The sequence below is a fragment of the Callorhinus ursinus genome, unplaced genomic scaffold, assembly GCF_003265705.2.
Source record: "Callorhinus ursinus isolate GAN/ISIS: 27379988/994484 unplaced genomic scaffold, GSC_fseal_2.0 scaffold20, whole genome shotgun sequence".
Lineage (NCBI taxonomy): Eukaryota > Metazoa > Chordata > Mammalia > Carnivora > Otariidae > Callorhinus > Callorhinus ursinus.
Window position 1 is genome coordinate 32,674,491 of NW_027397082.1, and position 12,975 is coordinate 32,687,465.

General features: G+C 36.7%; 1 protein-coding gene across 4 annotated transcripts in view; it reads right to left on the reverse strand.

Annotated features, from left to right (window-relative positions):
* Positions 1-12,975, reverse strand: part of MAPK8 (mitogen-activated protein kinase 8) — a 113,163-nt gene that overhangs the window by 8,034 nt on the left and 92,154 nt on the right. For 3 of the 4 annotated variants that reach the window (XM_025880977.2, XM_073904520.1, XM_025880980.2), the window contains exons 6-9: positions 5,976-6,141; positions 2,256-2,327; positions 723-905; positions 247-371 (exon numbers count right to left, since the gene is read on the reverse strand). In XM_025880977.2, coding sequence (XP_025736762.1) covers positions 247-371; positions 723-905; positions 2,256-2,327; positions 5,976-6,141 — 546 coding nt within the window. Of the gene's footprint in view, positions 1-246; positions 372-722; positions 906-2,255; positions 2,328-2,690; positions 2,763-5,975; positions 6,142-12,975 lie in introns of all 4 variants that reach the window. The other variant, XM_025880978.2, reaches the window with a different exon arrangement.

Consider the following 12,975-nt stretch of genomic DNA (forward strand, 5'->3'; position numbering starts at 1 on the left):
ATGTTTTCCCAAAGTGCTCAACATTCTAGTGCATCATGTACCAAGGCAAAAAGGCAAGAAATAGTGGGATGTAACTTTATTTTGTGTGGAGGGTGCTTGGATATGCTCATTAACTTAAGATACTATTCATGCAAAAACAGAAAAACACCATAATCATTTATGTATATTTTTATTTAAAATTAAAAAGTTTCCTCCAAACCTAACTTTAATTCAATATATTCTTCAAACATTAAGAAAAGAACTTACAGCTTCTGCCTCAGAAGGATCATACCAAACATTGATATACGGGTGCTGGAGAGCTTCATCTACAGAGATCCTTTTAGATGCATCAATTACCAGCATTTTGGATAACAAATCCCTTGCCTGACTGGCTGTAAAAAAAAAAAAAAAGATGTTAATTTACATGTATTTCATAAAAGTTTTTAAATTATCATAAATTTTAGAAACTTGAAACTATCATTTATCAATAAGTATATGTTTTAAAAAGAATAGATTTTACTATAAAATCAGGTCATACATATGATTAAAAAAATAGAACTACAAAAAAATATAAAATAACAAAAATTTAACTAAAACCTTTCTCTTTTTTCCCCCACCCCGAGAGAACACTGGGTTATATCCCTTAAGAACATAAACACACACACACACACACACACACACACACACACACACACACACACACATCCCAAATGGGACTAAATATACATATTTATAAAAAGTACCTTTAAGTTTGTTGTGTTCCGAGTCAGCTGGGAAAAGTACATCGGGGAAGAGTTTCTCAAAGCTATATCCAGCATATTTAGGTCTGTTTTCAACATAAGTCCTTACTGTTGGCTGTAGTTTCTTCATGAATTCAGGGCATGGTGTTCCAAGCTGTTCAATAACTTTATTCCACTGATCAATATCTAATATCAAGTAGCTAAGAAAAATACTCTGTATCTAATGTTCAACACATTAGCCATATCTATATTAAAATAACAAGAAAACGGCAATTTAAAAAATGCTAAGAAAGAATGTGGCAGTTATAAATCTTCTGTCTTATAGCCACCTTGTAAAAGGCAATGACTGTAGATAGAAAGTATCAATAAATAAGCTTTGTTAACCTTATTGTGTGTGTGTGTGTGTGTGTGTGTGTCTACTAATACTGATTTTACCATTAAAACAGAAGCTTAAACCCACAAATTCTAAATACAAATGGTAAGTGACTCAAGAAATAATGATAATTACTACCTACAGGGACTCTAAATTTAAATTATACACAATTCTATAATACAAAATCTGTCTTTTGTTCCAGCTTATCAGAAAATGTGAATACATTTCCTGGAGGATAAGAAATATTTCTTACAATCTGTCCTATATTTTTTTGTTTTCTGCACTAACAGAAAATAACCAGTAGCAATAAAAATGATGGCTTTAACAAAAGTGGCATTTTCTTTTGCCATTCTTTGTTTAGCTTATGTTAATTAAAATGTTTTTAAAGCTCTGAAACTTAAGACAATGAGTCTGTGTTTTGGTAAGTTGTGAAGTTAAGATTCCCGGTCATTTTCATCCTAGTTTTTATACTCCAAGTCCTCCCTGCAGACTAACTCAAACTTTCTTACTATAACCCAGTGAGTATGGTTTTTCCCATTCCTCCTCCCTATACCAATTCTAAGTGTTACTAACTGATAAACACATAACAGATCACTGTTAATATAAATACTGAAACTAGTCAGGTAAACAAAAAGAATGAATCCAAATCTACTCACCACAATATTAAACTACTACTGCTAAAATTCTCAGATGAAAAAATCAGTATGTTATGTTGAACAATGAGACAACAACCAAAAGACACAAAACACACAGAACATTAACAAAAGAGGAGGTGGTTGGGGGAATAAAACAAAAGGATGAACAGAAGCAACAGACAATTCTAAAATTCATATTAAGTCCTAAGTACTTCTAGACTTACTCAAGTGTATAGTTATTAGAAATTTTAATACAAGCCATGATTTTTGATTTAGGTTAAATAAATCAACTCAAAGCTGGCAAGTAATTGTGGATAATTAACTTGAGAAGTTGTCAGAATTAACATATAAAACAATAAATGAGGGAAAGGAAAGTCTATGTCAAATAGCAGGTGGTATTTTGAAAGAGTAATTTAACAATACTTCATTATTAGGGAGAGACAAAAATACATTATACCTGACCAAACTGAAGTGCTACCATACATTTTGACCTTTAGAAACTACATTTTAGGCCAAAGATAAGGATACGATCTGTACCTGGGAACAAAACACCACCTTTGATCATTTCTCCCATGATGCACCCAACTGACCAAATGTCAACTGAAAACAAAATGCAATGACATTAACATAAAGATTTTGGTTAAAATAAAAAAAAAATATTTAAACATTAAAAAAAATCACATACACCATGTATACTTTAAAATTATAGAAAGCAGTATAAAATAAAAATGAATGACAGTGAATGTGCTCTAACTACCAGCAGAGACTGTATGTCCTACTGCCAGATGCAGCCTACAAATATTTCAGCTTCTTGTCTCAACAATTTTTGAACTATAACAGCCACAAACTTTACATTTGTTTAAAGAAACCCATATATATGAATGTACCATATTTATTTTCATTAGAGAACATAAGGAAGTTCATCACCTAACTAATTTAACTGCTGCAGCAGCACAAGGATACAGTCCCTTCCTGGAAAGAGGATTTTGTGGCAAACCATTTCTCCCATAATGCACCCCACAGACCATAAATCCACTATATGTTTGCAGCACAAAAGAAGGAAAAGCAAAGCAAAAGGTCGTTAAAATCAAAGAAGCATAATATGACTGCATTATATAAAAACTGCAAAACATCACAAAAAGAAAAAAAGTGATTTTAATTTTAGCTAATGGAATAATTTAAAACACAAAATATTTTTCAAAATGCTTTGATTCACAAAAGCAAATGTGAAGTGTAGCCTTTTAACTACATATCTAATTTTAAAGTGAGAGCTATGCACAGAAATCACGTAATTGAAAAACCTATACATTCTGTCTCTAAAAACTGTTTATAAAATATGAAACAGAACCGAACACATCTTTTCAAATAAGGCTGAAAACGAACAGGAGGCAGCAAAATTTAAATAATAAAATCTTGACACTATTTTGAGGTTCAACTGTGCATTATACTCTCTCTTTAAGTCAAAAAAAAGAAAAAAGCATGAGCAGAAATAACCTAGTATATTAAAATATTTAACAGAAAGAACGTGTTTCTATGAGTCATTACAATTAAAAAGTTAATCAAAAGCTCTTCAGAAATTTTCAAACTGGATTTCAAACTGGGTAAATTTATTTGAGAAGTCCTGTTTATTCTGAACTGAGTTACTGTTTTCTTGGCAATGTCATGACACATTTACCCTATTATCCCAAAAGGAACAAGTGCATAGAAAATGAACAAATAATCAATGAAGAAAACTTCACAAAAGAAGTATATTTTATATGTTTTCCACCTATGGTTTTTTAAACCCATAAAACCAAACTGCTTTGGTTTAAGAAGTTAGTTTTAGTTGGATATGATATGAAAGCTCCCACAGATTTATTATGTACATGGAGTCTCCTTGTTGACTTATTGATCATCAACTTTTAATGGGAGCTCTCAATGCTGGAAAAGAATCTGCTAGACAAAGAAAATGGCAATTTGGAAATCTCCACCTGGTTCACTAATATACCCTGACATTTTATATCTTTGGTTTGAAAATTTGGTTAAAAAAAAAAAAAAAAAGGAGAGGAGGTAGCTAGATCCATTGTGGTGATCACTTCATAATGTATATATAAAGACTGAATCACTATGATGTACACTTGAAACTAACATAATATTGTATGCCTACTATATACTTCAATTTTAAAAAAAGGGGAGTAGGTGGTTACAGTTTAATAGAAGAGGGGAAGAATAAGCAATTTAAAAAGAAAGCCTTAGAAACTTGCATTTGCTTTTGAAGTTTCAAGGTCCTTTTTAAGAGCAAAAAAAGAAAGGGGAAGAAATAAGTGTTAGGGAGAAGTGCCCATGCTGGTGGACTTATGAAATTAGAAGTCTGTACTTTTTAATATACTCATAAAGGGACTGCAGCTCATTACAGAATCTTTGTAACAAAGGTGGGAATAAATTTTGGAAATCCTGTAGAACTGAAGTTTCTCTAATATTTCATATTAAAATTCATATGACTCTGTAGGAGCCAACTTTCAAGAATAAAATTTTAGAGGAAAAGGTAATACTCGTAAACCAGTTCAGAGAACAACTTTTTTCCAGGGTTTTCATTTTTGGAATAAATCTACCACAATAAATTTCCCTATAGATTTTAGAGAACAGCAAACTTTAAATATCCAGGACGTTATTTATGTAGGTGACCTTAAGAAAAACATATTTTTAAACAAATCTCAAAAGTTGCAAGCATGAGAAGATATTGCCTGGGTTAGTGAAGACTTCCTCAAAATATGGTGTGCCTGATTCAAACACAAAACTAGCTTTAAATGGTCTCACTGCTTAGTCTATTAGGCAGTTTAAATATATTCCATTATGTTACAGTTTGTAATAAAGCTTTACGGTAGCTTGCAATAAAAGACAAAACAAAGTTGTTAAAACAAGTGGGAGTGGGATGTTACTGAAAGAAGGAAGTTCTAATGTTTAACCTTATTGTTATCATGATTAAGCATTACATTTAACTTTGTTTCCTGAGGCAAAAATGGGCAATAAAGTGATCTATACAATTCCTATCTAAGACAGGAAAGCATGTCAATTCTTTATGATAGTTTCTCTTGGTGCTAATTTCTGGTAGGAAGCTATCACCAAGATCACATTTATAGGACACTGAGTGACACAGTATCTGTGACAATTGACAGCTTTATAGCAAATGTAAAAGTAATCTTCATGATGGTCACTGGAAGTCTCATTTCTCAAGAGTCTAATACTAAATCCAACTCACTGAATTCTAAGGTATAAAACAATTTTAGAGAGTAAGAAAAAACAGCACGTTAAAGAATAATCATAAATATTTAAATACTTGTTTTTAATTCAGAAAAGCAAAGGAAATTAAGCTAAAATCCTCAGTTCAATGTTGTCTTTTATAAAAAAATCTTGAAGATTGAAGTAAGAGAGTTTCTTGATTCAAAGTGAACTACTGTTCCAGATTCCTTACTAAAAAAAAAAAAATCTAGGTCCTATTCTAGGGAGTATTTTCGATGAAATGACCACATTTCAAAAGTTAACAGTTTAAGTCCATTATCATCCTGTGTAGATTTATTTATATCCTAAATATCAGAGATTCAACAAAACTTCTTAAATTACATGTATGTACATATATATATAACATTTTAAAAAATACGTGAACTACATGCCTGATCACTTTCTTCAACCTTGATTCTAATGCTGAAATATTTAACTGAATATACCCACATATAATAATGCCATTTCTTTAAGGTGGGACACAAGGCTATGATGAAACACTGTTTCTTCCAAAAGATCACCTTAATTATCCATCAGCTTTGCAGAATGGCCTCACTGTAGCTCTTAAAGTTTACATTAAGTGCTATAACTTTAGTTTCATAAGTTTAGAAATAGGTTCAAATATCACTAATGCAAAGTAGGATTATTACTAAAGATAAACTGTCAGTCCACCATATACTTCCTTGATCCCGTTAGAAATACTCATTTTTCAAGTTATAGGCAAGCAAATGGCATATGTTCTGTTTTAGGAGCCATTGCAACAAATCCTTTATCCAGCTGTAGTGTTGATAGTTATGTACTTATATTTAAATAAACAGGGGCCCCAAGTTTTTCCAAACATTTATGACAAAATTTATAGTTACTTTCAAACTTGTGATAAACATTTCAGTGATACATTTAACTTCTATGCACTTCAGCTTAAATATTTACATAAGAAATCTGATAAACAAAAGCAAATAACAGTATTTCAAGTAAATAGTGTTTGCTGACCGTTTTCTTTGTAGCCCATCCCTAGGATGACCTCAGGTGCTCTGTAGTAGCGAGTCACTACGTAAGGTGTCATCATAAAACTAGTTCCTGCAGTCCTGGCCAGTCCAAAGTCAAGAATCTTCAAAGTGCAGTCTGATTTTACCACTATATTACTGGGCTTTAGGTCCTTCAAAATATTAAAAACAAAAAATGACTGCTATGATATATATAAACACTTTACAGTTTACAAGTTATTAGATCACTTTTTTAAAAAAAGATTTTATTTATTTATTTGAGAGAGAGAGAGAGGAAGTTTGTGACTGAGCAGGGGGTGTGTCAGAGGAAGAGAGAGAATCCCAAGCAGACTCCCTGCTGAGCGGGGAGCCTGAAATGGGGCTCCACCCCACGACCCTGAGATCATGACCGGAGCTGAAATCAAGTCGGATGCTTAACCCACTGAGCCACCCAGGTGTGCCATTATTAGATCACTTATAAAACAATTCATGATAACTGTTGTAGTTTCTCTCATTATAATCAACATCACACTGCTCAGATTCAACGTAACAGGCAATGTTGAGAAATTAGCTTAATGGCATTTTTCACTTATGAATACCTACATACATATTAGAGAAATTTGTAATGTTTTATTTTCTAGAAATTATGATTAGCTAGAAATTTTCAATCAAGTGCAATAAAAGCAATTTGTAAGGCATTTCAAAGTTTTTATAGTAAAAGAAAGAGAATCATAAGTTAGCATTTATGCTCACTTGTATACTGAATTAGCAGAGTTTTTTAAAATCTCATTTTAGGGCTGCCCAGGTGGCTCAGCTGGTTGAGTGTCCAACTCTTGATTTTGGCTCAGGTCGTGATCTCAGAGTCATGGGTTCCAGCCCTGCACTGGGGTCCACACTCAGCGGGGAGTCTGCTTGAGATTCCCCCTCTCCCTCTGCTCCTCCCCTCCCCACTCGTTCTCTCTAAGAGGGAGAGAACACGCTAGCAGGGGGAGGGGCAGAGGGAGAGGGATAAGCAGACTCCCTGGAACCTGATGCAGGGCTTGATTCTAGGACCCTGAGATCACGACCTGAGCTGAAGGCAGATGCTTAACCGACTGAGCCATCCAGGTGCCCCCAAAAATCTCATTTTAAAGTCACAGTAAGCTTTATATAGATATTACAAGTCAACAATGGGTCACTCCATGTCAATCCAAGCAAATGTCATTTGACCTTTCAAACTGGCAGACTTTCAATTCTAAAGGACTGAAATGGTCATTATCAGTCTTTCCATCACTGGATTCCTACTTGAAATTACACAAATTTGTTCATAAAATTGTCATCTGCCCATGGAAGTCGGACATCACTGTCTTGGTGCCACTAATCCATAAAATTACTTGCTGTTGATGCTGCTAAATAATGTCCTTGTGAAGAATTTTCCACTTAACCCAACCTTAAGGAATTCTGTGCTATGATCATTAAAAGGCATTCATTACTTCAAGTCCAACACACTGCCTGTTAGCTCCGATGAATCTTATTATGAACCAAGAAACCAAAGAAAGCAAGCACAGTATATCCACACCACAAAACCATTCCATTACTGGTACTGACAAGTAGTATATAACATTCAATGCCAGTAATTAATACAAAAGAAAAAAAGCTGGAAAGACAGTTTACACTTTTGTAACGTTTACATCCAGAAAATCACATATGTTGTCTTTAGCATATTTTGACAGGAGATCATGAATGGGTTTAGAAGATATGTAATCTAAGGGATTTTTCAAATTAAAAATAGATATCAACAGGCTTAGTGAAATAGAAGGTGAAAATTTTCATTATTGCTATTCTGTAAATATAAACTGAACATTATTTACAAAATACATTATCTCAGCAAAGTAACACAGCCTGTTCAAGAATTACATATTGCAAGCTTTGATACTACTTCAGTATCTACTGTGATGGGTAAAGATTAATGGCTCTTTATACTACTGCATTCTAGCCTAGAGATAAGATTTCAACCTTAAACACTTTATTTTGGAAAGATTAAGAGCACAATACAATTTTTTTAGAAGTATTTATCAAGAAAAGTCAAAAAAATGCTTCAAAGAATATTACCTGAAATTCATCTTTGTATATCAATCTATACCTTGCTACAGATGGTAGTAACATTGCTAACTATATATGAGAAGAATAAGTGAATTTGTATAAATTTGTGGCAGAGGAAGTAGAACTAACCGAATATTCTGACTTCTCCCCCCAAATTTTTCAGCTTCCTTACATGCAAGGACTAACTGATTAGTTCTAGTCAATAGGACAGGAGCGGGAGCAAAGAATAGAAGCGCCATGCACAACATCCTGTCTTCTCTTCCTCTGCTTTGTTGATTAGTACCATTCCAGGTAGTGGATCTTCTGTCAGCCCAGGTTGTTGAGCACCTAAGTAAGGCAGAATCCTTACCCCACCGTGATCTACCCTGGACATGTAGTATGGAAAATAAACCTTAGTTGTGTTAAGCTACTACGAATTTAGGGTTTATTTGTTACCTTGGCATAGTCTAGTGGTAACGCTGTGATTTATAATAAGAAATACATATTTGGTCTTTGTCCCAATTACAGGCACACAGCTCCTAAAACCCTTAGAATTACCTAAAAGGTAAGAGCCATAAAAGTGAAAGGAGTGCCTTTTGTTATTCACAAGAAGTCCCTTTCCGGGCACCTGGGTGGCTCAGTCAGTTGAGTATGGGCCTCTTGATTTTGGCTCAGGTGTCAGAGTTGTGAAACTGAGCCCCATATGTCTGGCTCCGTGCTGGGCATGGAGCCTGCCGAAGATTCTCTCTCTCTCTCTCCCTCTACCTCTGTACCACCCTCCTCCTGCACACCTGTACTCCTGCTCCTGCTGGAGTTTATGTTAATGAGGTGACTTCTGGAAAGTTCCAAAGGATGGGGGTTGATTGCCAGGAGAAACAACAAAGTAATTAAAGGGTTGGAACTTTTCAGCATTTCCTACCTCAAACCTCCAGGGAGGGGGGAGGGCTAAAGACTGAGTTCCATCATAAAAGGCCAATGATTTAATCAATCATGCCAGGTAGTGAAGTCTCCATAAAAAACCAAAAGGACTGGTAAGGAGAACTTGCAGGTTGGTGAACATACAAAAGTGCTGGGAGACTGGTGCACCCAGAGAGGGCACCGAAGCTCTGGCCCTTTCCCATTTACCTTGCCCAATACATCTCTCCATTTGGCTGTTTCTGGTTATGTCCTTTGTAATAAACTGGTAATCTAGTAAGGAAAATGTTCTCCTGATTTCTGTGAGCCACTCTAGCAAATTAATTGAGCCTGAGGAGGGGGGTTTTGTAAACCTCTGAATTACAACCAGTAGGTCAGAATCACAGATAACAACCTGGGTTTGAGATGGCATCTGAACAGCAGGCACTTGTAGAACTGATCCCTTAACCTGTTGGATGTGATGCTATCCAGGTAGGTAACATCAGGATTAATTTAAAATACAAGATCCCCAGCTGGTGTCCAGAGAACCTGAGACTTGTTTGGTGTGGGAAAAACTACCACACATTTAGTTTTAGAAGTAATAATGTAAGAGTAAAGGAGACACCTAGAAATGTTTTTCCTTTATACCAGTCTATTCTAACATTGAACTTAGTGCCAGAAGTGGGATATTACTATTATAAACACAGGATCATAGCTTAGCAGTTTGATCAGCAGGCAGCAGGGAAACTAATACCAGAGGTTGGATAGGTGATCCAGGTTATATAATAGCAATACACTTCATGATACCACCCCTTGCAATCACTTGGAAAGCACAACTTGCATAATGAACCTGAAACTCTAGAACAAGGGTTGACAAATTAAAGCCTGCTTTTGTGAAGAAAGTTTTATTAGAACACAGTCCTGCCCATTTAATCACCTACTGTCCATTTAATCACCTACAGCTGCTTCTGTGTTACAATGGCAGAGCTGAATAGCTGTGAGACGCTGTCATCTGCAAAGCCTAAAATATTTACTATCAAGCCTTTATAGAAAAAGTTAGCTGACCCCTGCTCTAGAAGAGATTGGAAAGCAAAACTTTAGTAGTGTATTGGTGGCTACTAGCTGCATTTGAAAGAACTGGCCACTTTAAAAGCAGAAATGCACGGGAACCAGAATCTAGAATTGCAGGACCTTGCCATTCTAGAAAAGTTAAATGGTACTAAACCCTTAAAAAAAACTGGCAGATTGTCCAGTAAATCTCTCTCCCACCCAACCCAGGATATAGATGTTCCTTGACTTCATGATGGGGTTACGTCCCAATAAACCCTCATAAGTTGAAAACATCGTAAGCTGAAAATGCATTTAATACACCTAACCTACCGAACATGATAGTTTAGGCTAGCCTACCTTAAACATGCTCAGAACACTTACCTTAGCCTATGGTTGGGTAAAATCATCTGATGCAAACCCTATTTTATAATAAAGTGTTGGAGTATCTCACATAATTTATTGAGTAGTGTCCTGAAAGTGAAAATCAGGATGACTGGGCACAGAACACTTGTAAGTGTAGCGGTTCTTCACCCTGTGACTGCCTGGCTGGCTAGGAGCTGCGGCTCACTGCTGCTGCTCAGCCTCGTAAGACAGTAGTGTCCTACATACTGCTAACCCCAGCAAAGGTCAAAATTCAAAGTGTGAAATGTGTATCACTTTTTACACCACTGTAAAGTAAAAAAATTAGGTTGAACCACCGTAAGTAGGGGTCCATCTGTACTCCTCCATTTTATTAATGAGCCTTGACAGATGACTTGTTTAGGCAATGGAATGTGAGGGAATATGATGTTCACCAAATCTGAAAAAGTTTTCAATATGCTTGATTTAGCTTGGCTCTTGCTCTGGTATCTTTCACCATGAGAAAACGATGTGCCCCAGAGAGGCATTCCTTTGGCCTGAATAAGGGCAAACCCTGAATCTGACCCCATGGTCTGGAGCAGTGCCACACAACCAACCTACAGACCCCTGAGCAAGCAATAAACGTTGTGTTAGGCCACCGATACCTTGGATTTGTTTTCCGTGCATCACTTCCACTTAATAATCCTGAAAACCTCTGAGGGAAAAAGAGCTGTACATTCTTTCAGTTGATGAAAATGCCTTAGGCTTGCCAACAGAAGCCTGAAAGCTTAAAGGCAGACATTAAGTCGAAGAATATAGAGCCAGTGACTAACAAATGTGCTCTGAAAATAACTGTAATGAAAAAGCAGCAGCCTCCTAAGTTTCTGAGAGCTGTACTGTCAAAGAACTCCATTAGTCTGTGACTTTTCTAGCCTGAAAACAAGTTTTCAATTCAGGGCAATTCTGGCCTCAGAGGATAGTTGGCAGTGTTTGGAGACATTTTTGGTTGTCACAATTGGGGAGTATTGGTGGCATCTAGTGGGTAGGTGGCCAGGAATGTGCTAAACATTCTACAATACACAGGACAGCTCCTCAGAAGAAAGAATTCCTCATCTAAAACATCAACAGTGTCCAGATTGAGAAGGACTGCCTTAAAATGACACTTAGGCCCCCAATCTTTTACAGACAGTAAGCTAAGAAAGCTGAGCAGCCTCCAAGGAGAACACATTTTCCAATAACCACTTTAGATATATTCAAAAGGATAGTAGAAAAAAAAGACTCTTCACAGAACAGAGCCACAGAGAACAGTGGACACAGTAATCCTTGCAGAAATGAGATTCAGGGACTAATCAAGGAATATCTGCCCCCCCCATCCCCAAGGGAAGTGACACTGACAATGTCTGCCCAACAGAATGTCCTTCTTTTTTAAAATAATTTTAAAGATGTATTTATTTATTTGAGAGAGAGTAAGAGAGCCTTAGGCAGAGTGTGGAGCCCAACACAGGGCTTGATCCCACGATGCTGAGATCATGACCTGACCCAAAACCAAGAGTCAGATGCTTACCTGACTGTACCACCCAGGCACCTCTGCCCAACAGAATTTCAAATTACAAATTACAAATAACCAATGACTAAACTTTTCAATTTCCCAAATGGGACGGTTTACTGGATATGAAGTAGGGATTACCATGTATCACTTGGAAATAAATGCCTTGACAGACTAGGACTTTGAGTTATCTCCCCTAAGCAGGGGGTGAGTGTACTACATGTAGAATAAAGGGAGCAAAGAAATGTTTGATGACCAGAAGGGTAGACTGTGACAGAGACTAATGCTCACGCATGCTGAAGTCTGCCTCTCCATATCTCCCTGTCCCTTATAATTAGGCAGGTCCTCATGGTCTGCCAGTGGGCTCAGAGCAGAAGTGATGTGTGTCACTTCCAGGCCAAAGCATAGAAGAGACAGTACACACCACCTGGCTTTCTCTTCCTCTGACACAATGACCAGGAACTATGCAGCTGGTGGAGCCTCATTCAGCTTGGGTCTCTGAGTGACTATGTGGAACCCCATTCCCAGCCCTGACTTGTACTAAAACCCTAAGGGATGATAGTTCAGGTTATTTTACCAAGTAAATGATCTTAGACCACCAGAGGTATTAGGCTGGGGTGAAGGGTATTTAGACTTAGTAGGAGAGCAGAGAGATGAGTATCAGTTGTGGCCTCAAGACCAGTTTCAGGAGTGGGTGCTGTAGTTTATCCCATTAAACTTCTTGTAAGTGACTCAAGGAATATCAAATAAAATCCTGGAGGAAGAGTTTCCAGTACTTACTGTATGAAGGAAATAGGAATAAGTGGCACCAGAGGTGTCCTATAGTGAGTCCTGTGGTGCCTTGTTCTGATCCCTGGTTCAGGATCTCTTCCAGCTGCTAGCAGTATTGGTTGCTGAGTTTTCAGCAAACCTCTCTCCTGGAATTGCTTTCAACCACAGAGAGCCACTTTTCCAAGGTCATGCTGCTCCTCAAAGTCCAACTGAGTCACCAGCTGAGGACTCTGGAGTGATTGCATCCAATTCAATTTTTCCCTCTGTCCAGTATTCCTTTACTCCCTTAAAGATGTTGATGCTGAGAGGACTCCCAAACTTCTTACATGTATATCTCCATCCTAGA